The following is a 25,210-nucleotide window of genomic DNA, read 5'->3' as shown; positions in this document are numbered from 1 at the left end:
TCTGGCTACACCTATTCCTTGCTATCTATACTGGCTGCACCTATTCCTGGCTACCTATACTGGGGCACCACATGTACCTGGCTATCTATACTGCAGCACCTATAGCTCGCTACCTATACTGAGGGCAGCACATGTACCTGGCCATCTATACTGCAGCACCTATAGCTCGCTACCTATACTGGGGTACCACATGTACCTGGCTATCTATACTTCAGCACCTATAGCTCGCTACCTATACTGGGGCACCACATGTACCTGGCTAGCTATACTGCAGAACCTGTAGCTCACTACCTATACTAAGGGAACCACCTGTATCCTACCTGTATCCTATCTCCTATATTAATTGGGTACCACATCATGTACTGGCCACACCCACTTTTTCACAACAGTACACTTTCTTCAATGGTGGGGCCACACCCATCTTTGCACCACTACATTCATGGAAGGAGTTGGGGCCTAAGGTTAGATTGTGCTTGGGGCCACCAAAACCCTAGCTGCACCCCTGTGCAAATTTCCTTGCTGTCCTGCTGATACTCTTCCTGTAAAGGTGCCCATACGTTTATCGATGTATGGAAACAGCGACCCAGAGACAGATCTCTCTGAGCAAATCTAATTAGAGAAGTATCGATTGACTGCCCATACAGTGCAGTCCGATTCCTGATCGATATTTTGAGAATCTGCCTTGTGAAGCCGCCTACGTCACTGTCCCCCCCCCCCCCCCCCCCCCCTCCACTAGTGTACTGCTGTGCTTCCACATTTGCACCACATGTGACTACTGGTGTGTAGCAAGTGGCATGTGTGCGCGTCACACATGTGCGTCACACATGCTCCCCACTTGCTATGCTGCGGCAGCCACGTGGGGTGCCAATGGGGTGCCAATGCGGAAGACTGAGGGCTGGACACTAGCAGGGACAGCAAATAGGTAAAGTATTTTAAGGCATGGGGACACACTTACATTTGGACGGACATTGGCCGGGAGTTCCGTCTCATTCGACACTGGCCCCATATGGCACACCATTATTGCTGCATGCTGGAAATCGCTGGGATCACTGCATGTTGGGCATGCTGGAAATCTGTTTTCATCCGACCCAGTAACCACTGTCAAATTGGATGGTTGATGTATGGCCACCTAAATATTTAGTCATAGACCCTGCACAAGCTGTTTTTGACTGAAGTCTGACTAGGTTACCGAGGGGAGGGGGGGGGGGGGGTTAAAGAGAAACAAGCAGTGTTTTTAACCTCCAGGGCACCTTAATAGCACATTAAAAATGCATGCTAACAGTGTGGCTAATTGATAATGAAGAGAAACTTCAATTTTTTACCTCCCCTGTTACATTTGAAAGTTCAGTAAGGGTTTTTCCCCCTACTTCAGTAGACTCTGGACACCTGTATCACATGTAAACTCTATTGTGTTCCTGAAGACATTTTAAACAATAAAGTACCTTATTTAGTGAGTAAGATCTGCTCTAGTGTGCATATTTTTTTATTTTTATTTGGGACAACCTTGGCAGCAACTGTGCTTCCAGTGAATTAGTCTCTGGCAGCTGTTTGTCTCATGCGTGGGCTGCCCGTAAACACCCCTAGATGAATGCAAATACCAAGAGAGAGATCAGAGGTTTGACAAACTTGCTTCCTCTTCCCTTCCCTGTTAAGACTGCTTTAAGTTTAAGCAACCAAACTCCCACGTCCCCTCTGAATAGTACAAGTTCAAGCGACCTGTTTTCATTTGTAGAGCAGAGTTTTCTCTGTTCCAGACATCTTACAAGCAGCTTAATGGGTACATGAGAGAAAAACGCTGATCTACTCACCTGGGGTCCTCCAGCCCCTTGAAGTCTCTGTGTCCCTCACCACAGCTAGTGGCCGCTACGGAGGGGGCCAAAGAAGAGTGTCTGCTAGCAGAGCTGTGATGAGAGACACAGAGCCTTCAAGGCACTGGAGGAAGCCCCATGTAAATAAGCATTTTTATTTTTCTCTCATGTATTTTTTAAAGGCAATAGCCCCAGGTAGTCGTTCGTAATAATATATCAAACTTGGAGAAGGACTTTAGGAGTACTCATCGACAACAAGTTAAATAATCGTATTCAATGCCAAGCCGCTGCAGCTAAAGCTAATCAAAATTTGGGATGCATTGAAAGGGAAATCAAAATTTTAGATGCTAGCATAATATTGCCCCTGTTTAACTCTCTAGTAAGGCAACATCTGGAATATGGAATTCAGTTCTGAGCACCACATTACAGGAAGGATATTGCAGTTTTAGAGCAGGTGCAGAGACGAGCAACAAAATTGATACGAGGGATGGAAGGTCTCACTTACCAAGAAAGGTTAGATAAACTGGGTTTATTTAGTCTGGAGAAAAGACGCCTTAGAGGGGATTTAATTAACATGTATTAATACATCAGCAGGCAATATAAAAGCTTGGCGGATGAGCTTTTTGTCCCTAGGCCTTCACAAAGTGCTAAACAGAGTTCCCCAACCCTGTCCTCAAGGCCCACCAACAGTGCATGTTTTGCAGAAAACCACAAACCTACACAGGTGAGGTAATTAGTGCCACAAAACATGCACTGTTGGTGGGCCTTGAGGACAGGGTTGGGGAACACTGGACTAGAGGACATGATCTGCGCATGGAGGAAAAAATGTTTTAGACATTTGTTTAGGAAAGGTTTCTTTACAGTGATGGCCTTTTTCCACTACACAGCTGTTTTGCAAAATCGCAAATCGCTAGTTATTTTTAAATCACCAGGGATGTTACATTATCATAGAAATCATGAGAAGTATTTTCCACTATAGTTATTCGATTTGGAAATCGCAATCGCTTTCTGGAGCGATTTTTACTGTGATAATGCAATGCAAATGAAAAATCACAATCGCATAACAGAATTAATGAAAAATCGCAATCGCTGGCGTTTGTGATTTGTGATTGCGATTGCTAGTGGAAAAGGGCCATTAGAGTGATTTAAGATATGGCATGCATTGCCACAGGAAGTAGTTATGGCAAATTCTATATCTACGTTTAACGGGGACTTAGATGCTTTCCTTGCGATGAAAGACATCCATGGCTACAATTACTAGGTATTGCCCAGTAGTGTTGATCCAGGGATTTTATCTGATTGCCATCTGGAGTCTGTAAGGAATTTTTTCCCTTTAGGGGCTAATTGGACCATGCTTTGTAAGGGATTTTCACCTTCCACTGGATCAGCAGGGGTATGTGGGGGACGGGCTGGTGTTGTACTTTATTTTCTGGTTGAACTCGATGGACGTATGTCTTTTTTTTCAACCCAAATAACTCTGTAACTATGTAACATAGTACTGATATGCATTTAAATATTCTTAGCATGTTCTGCAGCACTTTAAAGTACATTGCCCTATTTACTAAAGCTATGTACACATGCCTGATCAAAGTTGGCTGAGGCGACCGATAATCAGGCGTGTATTCAGTAGCCCCCGACTGCCACTCAGCAAGCGATCTGCCCATTGGATCACCTCACCTGAGCAATGGCTCCTTTGTTCATGCTGTGCCCCCGCCATCCATGTGATGTCACACGCTTCTCTGTCGTCCTCCCGCATAGCAACAGGGCGCGCTGATGGCTATACTGACTTCGCGCGTGTACAGCTCTGCCCTGCCATGTCGCCCAACGGGATCAGGTCCTGATCCCCAATTGGCAACATTAGTCAAAGGTGTGTATGCACCTTTATGGTCTCTCAGAGAATCTTATAATCCAATCCCTACCTAAGTCTAGTCTGATGTCCCTAAGGCCAATTTTGTGGAGGAATTCATTAGCAAAACTGTATGTTCCATGAAGAACACTGTGATGCCCCAAAGCAGACCTTTGATAAGAAAGGGATTAAAATCTGGATACTTACTCCAGTAGTGGGAAGTCTCTTGATGGTCCAGAGGCTTTCCAGATCCTCCTCTAGCCCTCTGTTGCAGTCCAGGACCCTCTTCTTGTGGTTGCGCTCCCATCTGTGTACAAGCTCTTCCACAGTGGTCCTAAGTGATTAAGGTCTGCACATGCACAGTGAATGACATGCTCATGCACAGAGGATAAAAGCCATGAGAGAAAAACTGGGCATGTGCAGCATTTACACATGTCCAATGTGTGTGTATATAAAACACACACACACACACATACATACATACATACATACACACACACACACACACACACACACACACACACACACACACACACACACACACACACACACACACACACACACACACACACACACACACACACACACACACACACACACACATACACACATACACACACACACACCAAGCAGCAGTTATGAACCAACAATGCATTACAAGCTATTAGTGGTGGCTCTAATATTGTGTTTCTTTTCATGATTTATATATACTATAGATACAAAATGGTGTCTGAGAAATCCTGGGTGGCTGTTAGTTTGTTGAGAAACTGTATGGGAAATCTAGCCTACCATGCCTAGTTTGGGTGTCACAAGAGATTGTTCATGGTAATAAATTGTTCTGAAAATCAGATTTATTGCTCAGTATTACCTACTGTACACATTTTATAAGAATTGTGCAACGTTTACCTAGAGCCATGCATTGCAAAAGGAGCTTTCAAAAACTCCAAGTCCATAATAAATGTTGGCGCTCTCAGAAAGATTAAAACACTTCACAAGTACTGTTGTGTTGGCTTCTATACTTCATCCTAGAAATATAATTGTATTTGGTACTACATAACAGTGTCACCTTCTCCTCCTATTTACTGTGGGACAATCTCACAGGCCTGGGTTGTCGCTTGACACAAATCTGTTTTCCGCTGCGGCAGACATCCATTGTCCCTTGTGGGATGCTCCTGCAGACAACGAATGCTGCACAGACACATCACTCACGTATACCCAAGCAATGTATACTGGTGCTATAGTTAGGGGAGAAGTAGAGACTGAGTGGTGCACAATAGAGTGGCTTCCGACTGGAAGAGTGAGGAGGAGAGCAATGCTCTCAAGGGGTCACTGTTGTGTAAAAATTCTATGTTTATCTTAGGGGGCACTTGTTCCATCTAGCAGGTGTATGAGGATTTAGTCTGCACACCCTTTGAGAGATTGCACACCAACTACTGGTGGCAGAGTCGACAACCTGTACAGCCGTGTGTCTCCTGCCTGTCTGGCCTGTTTTGTGGCAGCCAAATCTGCCTGCCTGTCTGTCCCTTGCCAGTCCCTTGCCTATCTGCCTGTCCTCTGTCCTGACCAGTATGCCTCTCTACCCATCACTTGTCAGTCTTACCCAGTCACTAACCATTTGCTGTGTCCGCCAGTCTGGGCGTCATCACTACGACTCTGTCAGCCCGGCCCAGTCTGTCCCTTCCAGGCTGCACATTCCAGTGCTTAGGGACTTCTACTGCATCCCCTGCCCAGTTCTCCGGTACTTATCCAGCTAATCCCTGTTCTTCCTGTTCCATCCAGCCTTTCCCTTCCTGCCTTCCTGCAAGGTACCCCTTCTGTTCTTCTCATCACTGGTGGGGTAGTCCTGGGGGTCGTGACCTGGCGAGCACCAGGCAGCAAGGTAATCCGCTACCCATTAGGGGTGACGGCCCATCATCCCTTGTTGGGTGTGCTGGTCAAGACCCGTTATCGCTTAGACTCCATGCTCTGGGGCTGCCCGTATCTGTAACCAGTGACAAGATTTATAGAACCCTGACACATGGGATCTTCCAGCACATGTAGATGAATTATACATGCCTTGTGGCTCGTTGGATGCAGTTTAGGCTCCGATTATGTGTGAGTAGCCCCAGAACCTGTAAAACTTAGATGTGTCTGTATTTAAAGGGATTAAGTGGCAACCCTGCTTGTACTCTCTTTGTTCCTTCTGCCTCCTATGTTAGTACGTTGGGGATCACCTGTAGGTCCTTGTTGTTGACAGACTCAAACTTCTTGATCTATAAATGATCCTTGGTCAGTAATAAAAAAATGTGTGCTGTATCATGATCTTCTTCTCTTTCTGACACAACACTGAAACAACAGACTATTGTTCTGTTTGCTGCTTATTATAATGGGAAAACAATCAAATTGCCACATAGCAATATATGTTTAAAACCTCATCTTTTCAAATGAATCAGAGTTGTAGATATTGCCCACTGAAGTGTTAACTCTCCCTTGGATTATAATTTGTACTACAGCAAAGTAGTAGTAAAAGTAGTAGTAGTAAAAGTGGAACTGAAATGACCTAAAAAAAAAAGTTTCACTTACCTGGGGCTTCTGCCAGCCCCCTGCAGGTGACCTGTGCCCGCACAGCCACTCACTGATGCTCGGTTCCCCGCCGTGGCTCACTTTCACTTTACTTTCACTTTGAAGTGCACGATGCCTGCACAGCCTTGGCCGCACGCGGCCTTGTCCATGCTGCCGGGGGTGTACTGCGCAGTAGAGATATTCTCTTACTGCACCTACACAGGACGCTCCTGGCTACGGGAAAGCATAGGATACACGTGGCCAGGGCGCAGTGGAGGTCGACTTGGAAATTGGCTTCCACTGCGGGAAGAAAAGTGAGCCGCGGCGGGGGAACGGAGGATCTGTCCAGAACAGCGCGGATACAGGTTGGTAGCAGGGGGCTTGCAGAAGCCCCAGGTATGTGAAACTCTTTGTTACTTCAGTACTATGAGAGTCAGTGGGAGGCAGCGCAATGACCACTATAACTCCGCTAATCAAATCAGTGCAGTTAATATTTTTTCAAGCACATAGACAAGATCTGTAACATTATTTTAAGCATTGCTACAGTGAACTTGCTCCATGCTGTCCTGATTTGACTACTGCCTAGAAAGTAAATATGCTGGAGAAAGAATGCAACCAGTGAAGTCCGTTGCTCCAATTATTGTTCCAGATGTGAAAGTCACGGGAAGGACCAGGGTGACCGCTATGGTGGGCTCTCTCAAATCTATCTGTGGACTAATTTTGAACTTCTCTTTTAAAGATATAGATTTCAAGTTCAAGGCAAGGAATAAATCATGGCCCTGGGGTCTAGGGAGAAGTTTCCCTAGTTATAAACTATTGCGTCATACCCATATTCGAAATGACCCATCACTTGTAATGTTTTCCTTAACCCTCCTGGCGGTTTACTAAAATCCGCCGGGGGGACAGCCGTTTTAAAAAAAAATTTTTTTTTATATATATCATGTAGCGAGACAAGGTCTCGCTACATGATAGCCGCTGCTTAGCGGCATCCCCCCAGCCCCTTCAATCGCCTCCGGCGATCGGAGATCAGGAGATTCCTCCTGGAGGGCTTTCCCCCAAGCGTGACGTCAAAGGGGACTCCGATCCACCCCTCAGTGCTGCCTGGCACTGATTGGTCAGGCAGCGCACGGGGTCTGGGGGAGGGGGGGGCGGCTGCAACGCGACTGAGATTGGCGGGGAGCGGCGGCGATCGGATTGCACACACAGCTAGCAAAGTGCTAGCTGCGTGTAGCAAAAAAAAAAAATTATGCAAATCGGCCCAGCGGGGCCTGAGCGGTGTCTTCCGGCGGCATAGCCCGAGCTCAGCTCAGGCTTACCACCAGAAAGGTTTAACAGGTTTGGACTGCCAGGATCACTTGTATGGCCTAGTGCACACCAAAACCCGCTAGCAGATCCGCAAAATGCTAGCAGATTTTAAAACGCTTTTTCTTATTTTTCTGCAGCGTTTCAGCTAGCGTTTTGTGTATCGGTTTTGGTATAGTAGATTTCATGTATTGTTACAGTAAAGCTGTTACTGAACAGCTACTGTAACAAAAAACACCTGGCAAACCGCTCTGAAGTGCCGTTTTTCAGAGCGGTTTGCGTTTTTCCTATACTTAACATTGAGGCAGAAACGCATCCGCAATCCAAAATCTGCAGCAGCCCGGGAGTATGCGTTTCTGCAAAACGCCTCCCGCTCTGGTGTGCACCAGCCCATTGAAATACATTACCCTAGCGGATCCGCACCCGCAAGCAGATCGCAAACCGCAGCGGAAACACTCCGGTGTGCACTAGGCCTATGTCCTTAAAGGATGCCACAACCGAAAAAAATGATAGCTGCAGTGTGTGGGGGGTTAAAATTAAATACCATCTGCTCCTCCTGCCCCCCTCCGTCTGCCGCCGTTGGTCTAATATACATCCCGGTGTCCGGCGACAGGTCATACTGTGCATACAGAGCGCAGTATGTCCGCGTGAGGGGTAAAGAAAGTCGCCGGACACCAGGATTTATACTAAGCTACATACACACGAAGCACGGATGTCTGCAGTTGCATGGAGGCAACAACCTGTCTGCAACATAACGGAAACTGTTGCTCAGCAACTTCTGTCGCAGGTTCAATGCAACCCTGTATTAATCTTGAGACACAACTATGCGCTTTAAGTCCTATGGGAGAAAAGCGCATTACAAATGGTATTGTATTGTATTGTATAATGAACTGTCGGACTCACAAGAGTTGCTAGAGACTAGCATAGACACGACCGCACCGACTTGAGACTAGCGACTGTTCCTGCAACAGCTGTTGCCGGCGATTGGCCAAGTCAATCGCCTGGCGACAGCTCTGATTAGCAACAGTTCCTTGCGCGCGCCTCATACACATGGAGGACCTGTCGCCGCAACATGCGCGCGCCATGTGTTTCCAGCAACAGTTGTAGCCCGTGTGTATTCAGCATTAAGACTAACGGTGGCAGACGGAGGGGGGCAGGAGGAGCAGATGGTATGTGCTTTTAACCAGGGCTGTGGAGTTGGAGTCGTTGATTTCATAAACTGAGGAGTCTGAGTGTGATTTGTGTACAAAATCCACAGCCCTGTTAAGTTTTAGACTAAGGAGTCGGAGTCAAGGAGTAGGAGTCTGAGCAATTTTAAGTACCCGGAGTCTGAGTTGGAGTCGTGATTTCATAAACCGAGGATTTGGAAGATTTTTGTACCGACTCCACAGCCCTGCTTTTCACCCCCCACACACTGCAGCTATCATTTCTTTTCGGTTGTGGTATCCTTTAACCTCTTGTCAGGCACTGTACATGTAAGCAAAGTGATCTGACAACTCCTTAACCACTTCAGCCCGCAGGTGGTTTCACCTTCAGGATGAAGGCAATTTTCCCCTGTCAGCGCTCCTTCCATTCGTTCGCCAATAATTTTAACACTACTTATCACACCTATATGATCTATATCTTGTTTTTTTGCCACCAATTAGGTTTTCTTTGGGTGGTACATTTTGCTAAGAATTATTTTTTTCTAAATGCATTTTGACAGGAATAATAATAAAAAAAAAACATTTTATCTGCCCATTTGTCCCGGTTATTGCAACGTTCAAAATATTTCCCTAGTACAATGTATGGCGCAAATATTTAATTTAAAAATAAAGGTGTATTTTTTTCAGTTTTGCCTCCATCTCTAATTACAAGCCCATATAGGCTCAAGGTAATAAGGTATCTAGTAATATACCTTCACAACATCCATATTAAAAAGTTTAGTCCCTAAGGTAACTATTTATGTATTTTTTTTTAAACTTTAATTTTTTTATTTTATTTTTTTTAAATGTGTGATTTTATTTTTTTACTTAATGGGCAGAGTGGGGAGTCGATCAGTGTTTTTTTTTTTTTTTTTTTTTTTTTTTAATTTTATTTAGTGTGTATTGTTTTTTTTTTGTTTTTTTATCATTTCTACTTTGATTTTACTTTTTGGCCACTAGGTGGCACTAAGCACTCTCCTGGAAGATACCAAGGAGTGCCAGAGGTGTTTTTTTTTTTACATTTCAGTTCATGAATCAAATACCTTCTAATTGGAGGCATCTTGATTCATCTGCAGGGAATCGTTTGCCTCGGAACACTCGTTCCTCTTCAGCAATCGATCCCCTGTAATAGCTGTGGGGAATGAGCCGCCTGCACGCTGATATGCGTGCACAAGGGCAGCAACGCTGCTGAACGGATATATTAGTCTAGATTGTCTTTGAGTGGCGATTTTTGGACAAATATATCAGTCCAGATTGGCTTAAGTGTTAAAGTGTAACTGTCGGGCACAAAATCAAAAAATCAATTCCTTATTTTTATCTGGTAAACTAGTAATAAGGGTGCTAACCAGGCAATCCTAAAGTTAAAATCCCTATTACTTGTAGATAAATGATCATTGCCCAGTTTACCTGACTATTATTTGGTACACAAAAATGAAGTTGCAGGGCATGCTGGGTTGTCCTTTTTTGCTTCTCTACTTGCTCCTCAGACTTAAATAATGCAGCTTGATTGGCTGAAGCCTCTTTCCCTACTGTTTTCCCCTCCCAAACCTCTGTTCCTCTCTGATTGACCAATATTTCTCATGCTGAGACAATGCACTTTCTATAGTGAAGGGCAGGCTATGTATACACAATCAGGCAGAGGAGAGTAAGGGAGGAAATTACATCAGGATTGACTTCAAAATAGCCACACTTAAAATGGCAAATACTAAGAAGGTATTTCTCTTTTTTTGTTACTGTAGAAAAATCACTAAAATCAAAATGTGGACAGTGCAATACGTCTGTTATGTAAGTAGAGCAAGTATTTATCTACATTTTTTTTCTGAGATAGTATGGCTGACAGTTCCTCTTTAAACCTTAATGCATAAGCTCTAACCTGTGGCATTACTTTTATTAGTGCTTTGACAATAATGGAAATACACTGAGAACTTCCAGCTGAGCTGGTTCAGCTTCTTTGATAGAGATGTTGCAGGCTAGATTTGCAGTTTACTCAATACTGATTTGTATCTTTAACCTTTTTTCAATGGCAGAAACTAGATAAAGGCCATCATGTTCACATTACTATCTCAAAAGCAGAAATAATGTGAAATACAAAAAGCAGCCTGGCATAGAGCAGGAATGTTTAAAATGAAATGGTACGGATGGGATTTATTTGCTAAGGAAAATATAAATGATTCAGCAAATCAAAACTGGATTTTGTAAAAATAAGCCAGTTAGGTGGGAAGAGTTTGCAACGCTTGCTCGGATCATACTTGTGGTTGCTACTGAGAGGTATGGTGAATTCATGTTTGTTCTGTTGCAGTCACATGCATCTGCCCACAGCATGCTGCACATGCTCACTACCTAGTTGTGATGTCATACGCTTCCATGGCCCCGCCATGAGCGCAAGGCCAAGGATGCCATCGCCGGGCAGCGCCTGCGCACTACTCACTTACCTGGTTGACCCAGAAGTAGCATCAAGCGGCCTTTAGAAGATAACATAGGGGACAGAGGAGATGGTTTTACAATCAACGAGCAGTCAGGTATCTATTTAACTTCATAGTCTCTAGTCAGTGGCAGGCAAAGCCAACAGTGGGCCCCTGATAAATGAAGGGGCCCCATGTCAGTGGCCATAATCATAATACATTATGGTTTTATCCAAATAATGTTGATAACCTAAAAGTACATGAATATAGGTTACATTCTGTAAGCACTGTGTTAATTGAGCACACATTTCATACTTGTTTATGACTGGGTCACAAGCAAATGTGGGGGCTGGCAGAGTAGAGAGGAGGGCGTAGTTGGCAGAGGAGAGGGGCACAGAAACGGCACCCAACATCCTTCCCATTGATGCACCACAGCTCCTAGCATACCCTACATTAAAGCACCACAGCTCCCAGCATCTTGCCATAGAGCCTCGATGGGGGCATGTTGGGAGCTGTGGTTCCTCTATGGCAGGGGTCTCAAACTCAATTTACCTGGGGGCCGCAGGAGGCAAAGTCAGGATGAGGCTGGGCCGCATAAGGGATTTCACAAGCAGCTGCTCCCCCCCACACACACACACACTGTCCCTTGCATTGATTTTTATTCCAAAATCAAATTCACACTGAAGCGAACTATTTTGCCTTATAGTTCGCTTCAGTGCTCCCATTACAAGTAATCCGCCATGTCCCCGCCGCAAAACGAGGGCTGCAGAGCCCCCAAATCGCCCAAGGGGCAATCCCCCGGCATTTCCTGGAAGGGGCAGAGCTGAAGCTGAAAGCTCTGCCCCTTCCAGGAAAGGCCGGTGGATTGCCCCCCCCCCTTCCCGGGGCGATTTGGGGGCTCTGCAGCCCTCGTTTAGCGGCGGGGATGCGGCGAATTACTTGGGAGCACTGAAGCGAACTATAAGGAAGCTTTTGCCAGCGAGGGCCACAAACTATTGTATCGAGGGCCGCAAATGGCCCGCGGGCCGCGAGTTTGAGACCCCTGCTCTATGGGGACATGCTGTGAGCTTGGTCCTGGCATCATGGCCAGCCTCCCCATGGAGGCACATCTGAGTGCGGCCGCGACATTGTTGCAGTTTTCTGCTGTGCAGTAACACCAGCACATATCAATATATCACATATGAGACACTTGTTATAAAAGCTGCCATTCATCTTCTTTTTAATTACAACCAAATGGCGCTAATGGGCTCAACCAGTGTGCAGTTCAGGTGCCTGTCTGAAAAGGCATAGCTGGAATTGTAATTAGGCACTTCAGGGTAATGATGGTTGGTGATCCAAGCATTAAGAGTCTTTTAGTTAATCCATCTGTTGAAAAGTAAAACCTTCTGAGCAGTAGGATTTTAAGCCCACCCACCAAGTCGCGGTAGACTTTTTTCGGAAAGGGTCCTACACTATACTGCGCTGGCCTACTCTGGTGCTAGTCACCCTACAATACTGTTGGATCCATGTATGCGGTATGTATGCCCTACTCTAACCCTACATCTCGTGCTCTGATTGGTGGCGGCCACCTATGTACCCTGTTCTAAAGTTGTGTGTGTGTGTGTGCACGCGGATAGACCTAATCTGATCCTAATCTCATCTGTGGTTACCCCTATGCTACAGTCAGTCTCTGGGGTGGGATGTTAGTCTTGGTATGTCATTCTAAAATCAGTATTTGTCTTCAGTGTGTCTGTCTGGGTATCAGTATTAGTAACTTCTGCTGCTATCTACTGGTGCAAAAGGGTTCACCAGGGAAACAATTACCGGATTTACCACAAATTTTACAGTATATGGCTAGCTTTTGTTAGTATACGTCAGTAAGTTGTGAATCATTTACAGCAGGAGATGACAGGCACTGCTGGAGAGAAGTTAAAGTCTCCTTGACTGCAGGGGATGGAAGTCACTGCAGTAGATGAGTTGAAGTCCTGTTCACTGCAGGGGATGAGAGGATGGTGCCTGTCTTCAGTTTCTCTTGAATGGTGAATTTATGTATGTCATATGTTGACCCAAATCAATGGTCGTCTTAAGGCCCGTGCCCATGATTTTTCATAAGATCGGGGATTTTTTGAGCCACAATCGATCATTTCCACAATCTCGTGCCGTGGGTACAGGCGCGCGATCACTCAAACCACATTTCGCGACGCGCAGCGACAACGACCATCACGGCGGAATGGATCATTAGGAACCCTGATGACTCCGTGCAAAGTACCGCGACTTCCCGTTTGCGCCCGTCGTGTGTACCCGCCTGCTGGAAGATGGATCGTGGAATGCTTGTCGTCAGGGAGACGTTGCTGGATCCATTGTCCTCTGTCGGGTGGTGAGTATTTAGCTTATGGATCAATGTCGCTCACCGTACGGAGTCCAGCATTAGCCATAAATTGGTCCTTATTTAGTGGCAAATCTGTGATAGTCTGAGGGTGCAACATTTCTCTAAACAAAGAGTCCAGCATAAGCCATATGTTGTCCCAAATCAGTGGTATTCTAAGGGTCTATGTTGCGCTCACATTATGGAGTCCAACATTGGCCCTTCTTTAGTGACAAATGCATATTAGTCCTAAGGGTGCAACATTGCTCTAAAGAAAGAGTCCAACAAACACTATATGTTGTCCCTTGTACAGTAGCAAATCCTTACCTGAATTGGGGTCCAATGTTGCTCTGTGTAAAGAGTCCAAGATGTTTCTACGTTGTCCCTTATCAGGTGGAAAATCCATAAAACACTTGCAGTGTTCTCCCCAGGACTAATTAGGTGGGCGGGCCGCCCGGCTGTTTTGAAACCCCGCCCGCCTGGCACTGCAGGAGCGCTCCTCGGCCGATCTATTAACTTCAGGGCAGCTCAGCTAGTGGAGGCTGCCGCTCAGATACACGTGAGTGGAGCACAGGGAGACTAGTGCCATGTGACTCGAGGCTGGGGAGAAAGCCTGAAGCTGCAGACAGACTTTCTCCCCTCTTCCCTGAGCGATTCCACATAGCGTCTCTTCTCTGTTCTGGCTGCATAAATGTCAGCACTGCAGCCAGTCCCATTCCTTTCAGGCAGCTCCAGATACGATAGGACTGTGCACGGCAATGGCCAATGAGAAGTTAAGAACTTTGCACACGATTACCAGGGTTGTACTGACTGAGCCGCCGGGGGATTTCCCAGGGGCCTCTTTGAAGCCATGCCCCGCCGCCCACAGGCTTTTTCCTCTGAACAGGATCGGTGGGGCTAGGACAGACAGCCAGTCCATCATGTCTCCCGAAACTGAGAGAAGATCGGGGTTTCTCGGCATAAGCTCCGCCCCCGGTGGCTGAAACCCTGCCCCCGACAGCTGAAACCCCGCCCCCATAGGACTCCCGCACAGAGGAAGGGTTGCTCCAGCCCTGGGGAAGCTCACCAGGGAGCATGTGTGTAGCAGGTTGAAGCCCTGCCTGGAGGAAGTGGTCTCCTGTCCAGAGGAAGCCTTGCCCCCAGAGGAATAGAGGAGGAATGGACACCTGCAGCCAAATGCAGTAAATATGTATTTAACCCCCCCCCCCCCCACTAGCCCCAGTGACCTCCTCCCTAGCCCCAGTAACATTCTATCTAGCCCCAGTGACCTTCTCTCTACCCCCACTAGCCCCAGTGACCTTCTCTATACCCCCCACTAGCCCCAGTGACCTCCTTCCTACCCCCACTAGCCCCAGTGACATTCTCTCTACCCCCACTATCCCCAGTGACCTCCTCCCTAGCCCCAGTGACCTTCTCTCTACCCCCACTAGCCCCAGTGACCTCCTCCCTACCCCCACTAGCCTCAGTGACCTCCTCCCTACCCTCACTAGTCCCAGTGACCTGCTCCCTACCCCCACTAGCCCCAGTGACCTCCCTAGCCCCAGTGACCTCCCTAGCCCCAGTGACCTCCCTAGCCCCAGTGACCTCCCTAGCCCCAGTGACCTCCTCCCTAGCCCCAGTGACCTCCTCCCTACCCCCAGTGACCTCCTCCCTACCCCCACTAGCCCCAGTCACCTTCCATCTAACCCCCACTAGCCCCAATGACCTTGTCTTTTCCCACACTAGCCCCAGAGACTTCCTCCCTCCTCCTCCCCCCCCCCCCCCACTAGCCAAGTGACTTTCTACCCCCCACTAGCCCTAGTGACCTATCTCCCTCTGCTCGCCCCAGTGACCTTCTGCCTCCCCCCCCCCCACTAGCCCCAGTGACCTCTCCCCCCCACTAGCTCCAGCGACCTGCCTCCCCCCACCAGCTCCAGCGACCTTCTGCCTTCCCCCACCAGCCCCAGTGACCTTCTCCCTCCACTAGCCGCAGTGACCTTCTCCTTTCCCGCACTAGCACCAGTGAACTCCTTCCACTAGCCCAAAGAGCTCACAATCTAATCCAACCATAGTTGTAGTCTAATGTATGTCCTACCTTATTATTATTATTATGTATTTATATAGCACTGACATCTGCAGCACTTTACAGAGTACATAGTCATGTCACAGTCCTCAGAGGAGCTCACAATCTAATCCTACCATAGTCATAGTCTAATGTCCTACCATATTATTATTATGCACTGACATCTTCTGCAGCACTAATCTAATCCCTGCCATATGTTTGCTAACCAAGGCATTACTACTTATTAAGGGGTTAATCCAAAGTTATTCTAAGAAGGCGAGCTTGAATAATATGATCTTTTAGTGGGGTGCTTCACCTGGCTAATTTTGGTGAGCACCTGGCTGTCATCAGCTCGACTCCTCAACCTCCTCCTATGCTGTAAGCAGAGATGCGCGGCCCTGCTTTCCCCACTCGCACCCCACCCGGCTACTTTTTCATGCAACCCGGCTGGAAAAAAATTCTGGGGAGAACACTGACTTGGGTTCCAGTGTTTCTCTTTGCAAAGAGTCCAGATTGCACCATATAGGGGTGGTCAATAAGATGCAAATCATTTTGAGTTGATGCAGGATTATGCAAGTTTTGTATGCAAATTTATGCAGCTTGAAAATGGACCGATCAAATTTAACCTCAGCAGGATTAGAAGATCACATCAAAGAGAATCGTGAACCAGAAACCATCAAACTATGTCCACCAAACCAGTGACCTCTTGGTCAATCTGCCCTTAGGTCGCTAGATGTATGGGCTCCTTTAGCCTGGAGACTAGCTATAAAAGAACTGCGGCCTTTGTTTTTCATGCTCTTGCTTGCACCGACTGTGATTGTCTGTCTGTCACAAAAAGTTTGGGGCTTATTCACACTATAAGCATTTTGAGCTTTTTTTAATTCAATAGCGTTTTTAAAAGCGCTTTTGTAATGAAATTCAATGTGAGTGTTGTAACCTGACCTATGAGCTTTCTTTCCAATTGCAAATGTGTGTCCTGCAATAAAGCGGGAGGCTTCCCAATGCCACCATTCAACCAGGGGGCCGCGGGGCCCCAAGCCCACTCACTGCTTGGAATTCTATATTTGCTCTCTCCCCAAATGATTTCTAACTGGCTACTGTTGGTGCTGAATGGCCTTTTCTTGGAGTCCTGGCTTACAGTTGTTTGTTACGTACCCACTGGGCATGATTTATGAGGATCCTTAATGCTGGAAAACAGCAGAGAACTTTGGTGTATGTAAGTTATTCACCTATCCTGTCCTGGATTTATTAAAGCCCCATGAAGTCCAAGATGGAAAATGGCAAACTCTTAGGCGCAATCACTTTGAAGAGCAATTAGAACTAGTATAGAAGCAAAGTAGTGCACAAAATACTTTTTTTCATGTGTCAGATCTGCTTCCTAGTGCAGTATTGCTTGTTATCTTCCCTCTGAAGATTCAGCTGATGGTTGGGTTAATCGGTAATAAAAATGTGACTCCTAAAGCTGGAAGAACAATAAAGGCCAGACAAAATTTCCCAGCATTATAAGAACACCTAGCTGGCCCTTGATGCAAAGGGCAGTTGCACAGTCAGGTGCAGATGGAGTGTCAGGGGCTGCAGTGTGGAAAGTTTGCACAGTAGTTTCTTTAGTTGCACAGTTCAATACACTTTTCCTCCGTGTTCAGTTTTCTGAACAAGAAATGTGTATAACCTTGTGTCAGCCAATGTGGTGTTAGGGCCTGCTGCAGACTTGACCTGCTACAGGAAGTGAGATTCCAAAAGCCAATTTTAGCAACATGTCAAACTGCATGGGTATTCCCTTTCTATTGTTAATTCCTATACAACTTCAATGAAGCAGAAATATAAAACAAAAATCTTTCATTTAGAAAATTCGGTGCCAAATATACTTTTAATACACGCTAAACAGGCATTTTTGTGATGAACTCACATTTTGCTGATTTTTTTTTTTTTCTATGTCAGTGCAGTTGTGTGCAGAGGAACACCGTTGTACATCTGCTATATCACTAATATTTCTGCAATCTTTGTTGTCTGATATGACCCAGAAAGGATGCAAATATTGCCACCTAAGAACAACAGTTTTTATTTACCCGTAATCCAGGCCAGATTTACTGACTCGTTTATGTTCTTCACTCATTTCCAATGTTTTTCAGTCTTGAAGAACGACGGTAAAACAGACCCATTGGTTCCAAGCCTGTCTGTACTAGTGAACCCAATATACTTAAGATTTCTATAAATATTTGTGAAATGGTAATTTTGTGACATATAGCTTTTGTCCACATGCTAGATGGTTCCCGGCTGAGACTCATTCTGTGGGTTCTATGCAATTCCTAAACTCTCGAGCATTACGTTTTTTTATGTCGTCTTATTCAATTGCCTTGCACTTCCAGGAGAATATCAGCTCAAGTGGCACTGTGTTAAGGAACTCCTTTTCTCCTCATTCAGCTGGTATTAGAAATGGCAAAAGAATGCATCCAGGTAGAAATGAGTTAAATGAGCGAGATGAGTTATATCGCTCACGTCAGAATGGTGCTTTTTGCACTATCCTTGTCCCCCCCCCCTTTTTTTGTTGTTTTGTCTTGTTTTTTGTTTTGTTTAGTTTGTACTATAAACATAGCAAGCTCCCGCAAGCCTTTTAAACCCTTTTTCTCCCCATTTGACAAGATTCCCTAAGCTGCACAGCTTGGAGCTTTACCTTCTGATGCGTACCAGCCCACATTATCCATGACCTGGAATGACTCTGGAGGAGAGGGGCAGAAATCCTTTCCCCTCTTCTGCAAAGCCCCCTTGTCTATGTCCAAAATGTATTTTCTCAAAAGCATCCACTTTACCTATTGGTTTCCAGACTGCACCATAAGTCACAGGGCTGTGGAGTCAGTACAAAAATCATCCAACTCCAACTCCTCCGTTTATGAAACCACTAACTCCTACTCCAGGTACCCAACATGGCTCCGACTGCTTGAGTCCCAACTCTTTAGTCTAATACTTAACAGGACTATGGATTTGGTACAAAAATCATCCGACTCCAACTCCGATCCTCAGTTTATGAAACCACAGACTTCAACTCCTGGTACCCAAAATTACTCCGACTACTCGCCTCCAACTCCGACCCCACAGCCCTGATAAGTCATTCCCAGGACCTACCTCTACCTCTACGTGCTTGGGGTAGTTGCTCCCATCTCCCTGAGCACAAGATGGTTATACGCCTCTTGTCTTTTACAAGGACAAGGAGCTTTGCCGGTAGTTATGATCATGTCTAGGAGAATTCATGGAGAAGAACGTGATGAGTTTGGTCAGGTGGTAGATATGCAAGTCTGTATGTGGGATGCAGGATGTGATCACAGAAAATCCGAGCTTTGTAAATCTATCAGCTGATCAAACAAATTCCATGCTTCTCCATTAGTTCTCCTAGACATGATTATCACTATTTGCCGGCAATAGGAAGGAATACTGTCCCCTTCCCTCCGAGTCCCTTCCCCTGCCCCCTAGGTCATTGACCAATACAGGCTAATATGGTTCAGAATGGTGGGCCAGATTGGTTTTCATTTTTAGTGGAGGAGATTAGTTGTGAATTAAAGGTCCAATCACGAAAAAATGTAAAATATAAAATTCATACATATAAGATATGCACTTCTCTTTGAGAAAAATGCACTATGAATTACTTATCTCCTGTTTTTCGCTTACAGTAGGTTGTAAAAGCCTGGCAGATCTGACAGGTTTTGGCCTAGTCCATCTCCTCCTGGAGAATTCTGAGTATTACTTGAATCCATTCTACCATGCATTACTGTATTCTAAATCAATGTATGATGAGCCCATGCTCACTTGTGCCTCTGGGCAAACTCTTTATTCTCACCAATCAATGATGTGCTCTCCAAAGAGCACTTGTGCCCCTACAGTAACCGCTTATTGTGTAAAATACCTGCCTTACACATTGTAGATCTTCATCACCCAGACTAATAATTTGTGGTTGGCCTAGGCAAAAATGTAGGTATGAGTGAAGGTTTTCCCTGACTGGGCTGACGTTTCATTAGTGCTGGATCACTAACAAGCTGTACTGTTTTTGTCTGCGAAGTGGGGATCCTCTTGCTTGTCCTCTATCTCTCTCTCCTCAGAGCAGAACAGGCTTCTCATCAAAGAGTTGTACAGTGTTTCTGTACAGCAGTCATTCTGAACTGTCAGCTGAAACAATCATGAACAATCATTTCAGGCGAACGTTGTGTGTCCATGATATTTCTTAACATCCAGCCAGTTTGAAAGGACTTCTACTTTCCCCTTCTTCCTCATCCCAAGACTTATATGATGTTCCGGTCTGCAAACCATGGACCCGATTCATGTACTTCTGATAAAACTTCTGTGTGCTACACCAGGGGAATAGCAGATATCATGCTGTTACCACAATCTGTGTTACCTGAGTATGTTGTTATGGTAACACGTGCGTAACCTGCGTAACTCATGGGCTGCTATAACGTTACACCGCACATTACCACAGCAACTACTGGTAAAATTGCTGTGCGCTCCTGGTGATTTTACCGGACTTGCATGAATCCGGGTCTATATTTGGTAGCAGCAGAAGTCTCAGGCTGTCTGTGTGATTAATAAGTAAAATGTATCTTTTGGTGAACGGTACTTTTAGTTATAGTAGTGCGAAGACAGGTGAGGAAATGCAACTAAAAATGTAGGCCCTAGCAGCTTTTAAACAATAGTACGCACTCATCTTCATGCACTTTCTTACAGGAACAAAATTAATAAGGCAATACATTTACCATACTTGATCACTAGTTACAGTGACATTTCAGGAAAGGCTAGGTTGACAGTGGTCAGTTGCATAACTCTCGCGTTATGACTGTGAACTGCAATGGAGACTTGCCATAGACTTTAAATACAAAGCCTGCATGCAGCAAGTTAGAAAAATGCGACGCGTCACTGTGAGCATGTCAGGACAGTGAGTTGACATGCAGAATTATTCTGCAACCCAACTGACCACTGTGAACAGAGCCTTGGTATTCCATTCTTGTTTATAAAAAGCAATCCCATCAGATCTGTACATCAGAAGGGATTTTGCAAAAATGACCACCTTGTTCTTACCTTGGGTTCATCCGCAGAGACTGCCACATGAACCGCACCGCCTTCCTGCCAGCAAAGTGAGTGCTGGCTGTGTACATTTTCTGATTAGTGCAGATAATATTGCTCCAGAGTTGCAATGATTTTTTTTCTTTTTGCAGCTAATTACATGCGGAAGAGGAAGGTTACTGTGGCATTTACTGGATGGTCATTGACAGGCTCTGTAGTTTTTAATCTTAGGCACTCATTGAAGCAAACCTGAAGTGTAATTGAAACAAAAAAAACAGATACTTGCCTAAGGAGGGGGAAGGCGCTGGGTCTTTTAGAACCTTCCCGCACCTCTCACAGTCCCCTCGCTCCAGCACAGTCTCCCTTGTTCAAATCTCCCACTGCGGGAGGCTTCGGAAGTCTGCGGGAGCCTCCGTACTCCAAAAGACGGGCGGCTCTGTTGTGCACTTGCGCAAGTGTGCACCGCCTCCTGCACCGGAAGAGAGCAGTCTCCAACCCATCAGTCAAAGACTGCTAATGGGGGTGACGACGCTGGAAAGAGGGGATCGTGAGAGGAACAAGAATGCTCTATAGGTCACAGAGCCTTTCCTCTCCTTAGGCAAGTTTGTGATTTTTTTTTTTTTTTTTCAAATTTTACTTATGCTTCAGCTTCACTTTTAAAGGACCACGATCGCGAAAAAAGGCAGTTAAAATCTGACAGAACCGACAGGTTTTGGGCCAGTCCATCTCCTCATGAGGGATTCTCAGGGTTTACTTTGTTTTCAACAGCATTTCCTGAACAGCAGTTGCAAAGTCTAAGGGCCCTTTTCCATTGGCGAAAGTGATGTGATGAAGCTACGCATCACTTTCGCCGGCGCCCGCGTCACTTCCGCATCTCCCAATGCGGAAGTCAATTGCAGAGATTGGAGACGGCTGCGGGCGGATGCAGCCCTGCGAGAATCCGCACAACATGCACGCAGTGGAAACCATTCCATTGCCCTGCATGGGTTTCAACACACCCGTGGTGCGATGTGACTATGTAGCCGCATCGCACCGCTTCTAGTGGAAACGGGCCCTAACTGACAAAATATGGTGCAAGTGCGTAGGATGACTGGCTGGTATCTTTTGGCAGTTAAACTGCTGTTCAGGAAATGTTGTTAAAAACAAAGAAAACCCTGAGAATGCCCCATGAGAAGATGGACTGGCCCAAAACTGGTCGGTTCTGTCAGATTTTAACTGCCTACTTTTTTCACGATAGTGGTCCTTTAATGATTATTGTGGCGCAGGAGCTGTACGGACAGACTGCTCAGCTACAGCTGAAGTGTGCACTGTCAGTTGAGGAGAAAGGAAAGACAATGGGGAAGCTCAGGAACAAGCAGCTTACAGAGGGTGGGTAAGTACAAGCACAAATGGCTCAATTGCCTCTTGATGTTCAGTGATCCGATGGGCTGGAACACTAAACAATATTGTACATTACACATATTGTAGAAACTGCTGTACACGTTCTAGTTATCAAGCATGTTCTTTAGGTATTTTTTTATTAGTTTTTCTTAATAGGTTCTCAATCATTGCAGGATGAAACTTTTTAAAAGGTGTCTGCCTGTGACCCTACTTGCAGAGATGAAGATCTTCAGTTTCTGTACTATCCTCTGTCCAAGGCCAGCTTCCTCCAGACTGGTCAATGAGGTGTACAGAATAGTGAATATGTGAATGATCACTGTACTCTCACTGGTTTCAGCAGGCATGCTGACCATCAGAGTATAGACAACAATGGCACTTTGTCAGTATTATTAGTAACGCTTTTTACACAAAGCTGTTCTACTTATTTCTGTACAGAAAAACTACTGGAAAGCTATATAATTTTGAACTGCTGCTTAAAGCCTGTTCAGAATATGAATGATGTGACCGTGCCATGATGCTCCTTATAAAGTTAATGAGCTTTGTGTGGGAAACTGTCTCTTGGCAGTACGGCACCTTTAGCATATTATGTGATTCTCTTTCGAGTGGGTCAGTTCCCTATCACTGGCATACAGCTGACGTTTTCCCCTTATTCAAAAAGGGGAGCAGAACCCGGAAACTTTAGACCTGTAAGCTTAACATCAGTTGTATGTACCTTTTTTTTTTTTTTTTTTTTTTTTTTTGAAGGTCTACTAAGACAGGGGTCCCCAACCACTGCTCCATGGGCCGTTTCCAGCCAGTCCCCCCCCCTCCCCCCACGGCCGCCGCTGTGTTACCTTAGTTGGCGGCGGCTTCCTCTTTTATATTGCGTAGCCGGCCCCTCTCCTCCATGCCCAGTCTTCTTCTTTCAGAGCAAAGCATCCCGCGGCTGTTGTGAAGAGGCAGAAGCAGGAGAGCGGCTTCCTGTAGCGGCGATGTATATCGCCGTTACCATGGGAACCACATCCCTGCTTCCTGCCTCTTCACAGCAGTCAGGGGACGCACTGCTATGAAAAAAAGACTGGGCATGGAGGAGACCACGCAATATAAAAGCTAAGGTAACACAGCGGTGGCCGTGGGGGGAGGGGAACCCAGCAATTATTATTATACTACCTATACTGGGACAAGTAAACTAGCATACCAGGATAACTATACTACCTACACTGGGGTAACTCTACTACCTACACTGTTGTAACTATACTCCCTATACTGGGGCAGCTATACCCTATATACCTGTACCTGGCTACCTACATACCTATACACTCCAAATCATTTTGCTGCCACACCTGATACTCCAAAACAACCATGCCAAACAGTACCCCCCGGTCCCCAGTTTGGTCTGGATAGTGGTCGCCAGGCCGAAAAAGGTTGGGGACCCTTGTACTAAGGGATTATATATATAAAATTATGATATGGCACAGAATAATCTAATTTTAGTTCCACCACATGGGTCTACTAAAGACAGGTCCTGTCTTAGCAGCATGCTCTGTTTTTATGAATTTGTGAATGCAACTTTAGATATTGCGTGTGGTGACCTACTGGGGTCTTATTTAGCTTAGAAATGTTATATATAGGAGCCGTTAACACTTTTCATTCAGCAAGTGGGCAACATAGTCCCGGACAAGCTGCTGCATTCCCCATAGAGCATATGGGGGTAACTCATCTGCCCCTTGCTCCAGCCCGACCACAGTGCACCATCAGAGCTCTGCCCTCTCAGCCGACTCCTCAGTTTATTAAACCTCCGACTCCAGGTACCCAAAATTGCTCCGACTCCTTGACTCCGACTCCACAGCCCTCCTTGTGGTCTCCCCTACCACATTTACAAAGCAGGCTAGATGTGCCAGTGCAGTTTCTAGGAGAAAAAAAGAGTAAGGTAGGAAATGTCCTCAGGATTGGCTTCAGTCAGAGGGAATAAAAATGGAATATGCCAGGAACCGTATTCTCTTTATTATATAAAATTCACTGAAATCAAAACATGGACAATACAATACATATGTTATGTTAATGTATAACATCCATATACAGCAACCACTCTCTTTCATGTACAGGCAGTAATTTCCCTCTTCAATTTGTTGCTTAAAGAACAAGTGACACCCATGCTAATTTAGAAATAAAAAACACGTAGATAAATATTAGTTCTACTTGCATAACAGATGTATTGCACTGTCATTGTTATGATTCCTGTGGATTTTATAAAGGAAAAGAAAAGAATCCTATTCTAGGCAGTTTCCATCTTTTTACCTTTGACCTCCTGACATTTCCTCTCTCACTTTTTTTTTCTCCTCTTGCTAATTGTGTATTAGTTACCTGCCTTCCCAGAGTCTTCAGACACTCCCACTGAGGTCTATACTAGGAAGTGCACTGTCTTATGTCATTAGAAGAAGGGGGAACTAAAGGGAAGAGGAGGAATACATTATAGATTAAAAGACCCCCACCATGCAACTGTTTGGCAATGGCACTTAAAGGGCCAGTGCTCCTAAGGTATGTGATAACTCCAAACCATAAAAGTAGAACAAGTTTTGAATGCAGGATTAGCATCTTTATCCTTTAATACAGGGGTCCCCAACCCCCGGTCCGCGACCCAATACCGGGCCGCGGGGCGTTTCGCACCGGGCCGCGGCAAATCCCCTGCCTCACAATGATTTTTTTGCTGGTGACTACCGTCCCGCCCCCTCCTTCATTAGCCGCGAGTGCATGCGGCTACATCTCCGCCTGCACGCATTAGAGCGCAGCCGCGGAAGCCGGAAGTCACGCCCAGCCCAGCCCATCCCATCTTTCTCGGCGTCAGCGTGTGTAGCCTATGCAGCTGCGCTTTTCCCGGGCAGTGTGAGGCAGCGAGACAGGGGGATAGCGTGCCGTGATAGCGTGGCCGTGGTGGACCGTATTCAAAATACATTCTCTTCTCGGTAAGGCGGCTGTCTATATACCAGCGTTTTTCCACCTTTTGAATCTAGCCTCACTACCTGTTCCGATACTTCTGTGCTGCATAGGTCAGGCCTTAGGCCTGGGATTGTTACACATGCAATTTAACAAGTATGCAGTGATCATAGTTATGTGCAGTTTTTGATCCACCTCTTGCTGGCTTGTTTGCGGGCTAACTATACTTGCTATACTGGGCTAACTATACTTGCTATACTCGGCTAACTATACTTGCTATACTGGGCTAACTATACTTGCTATACTGGGCTAACTATACTTGCTATACTGGGCTAACTATACTTGCTATACTGGGCTAACTATACTTGCTATTCTGGGTTAACTATACTTGCTATACTGGGCT

General features: G+C 45.8%; 1 protein-coding gene across 2 annotated transcripts in view; it reads left to right on the top strand.

The window, feature by feature from the left end:
* PCGF3 (polycomb group ring finger 3) overlaps positions 1–25,210 on the top strand; it is a 130,099-nt gene that overhangs the window by 36,094 nt on the left and 68,795 nt on the right. The window contains exon 1 of one of the 2 annotated variants that reach the window (XM_068234257.1): positions 8,342–8,362. The exons of the other annotated variant lie outside the window; for it this stretch is intronic. Coding sequence (XP_068090358.1) covers positions 8,360–8,362 — 3 coding nt within the window. The 5' untranslated portion in view covers positions 8,342–8,359. Of the gene's footprint in view, positions 1–8,341; positions 8,363–25,210 lie in introns of those variants that run through there. 2 annotated transcript variants of the gene reach the window in all.

The sequence above is a fragment of the Hyperolius riggenbachi genome, chromosome 1 (genome assembly GCF_040937935.1).
Source record: "Hyperolius riggenbachi isolate aHypRig1 chromosome 1, aHypRig1.pri, whole genome shotgun sequence".
Taxonomy (NCBI): Eukaryota; Metazoa; Chordata; class Amphibia; order Anura; family Hyperoliidae; genus Hyperolius; species Hyperolius riggenbachi.
Note: the sequence above shows the minus strand (reverse complement) of the source record. Positions and strands in the feature narration are given on the sequence as shown.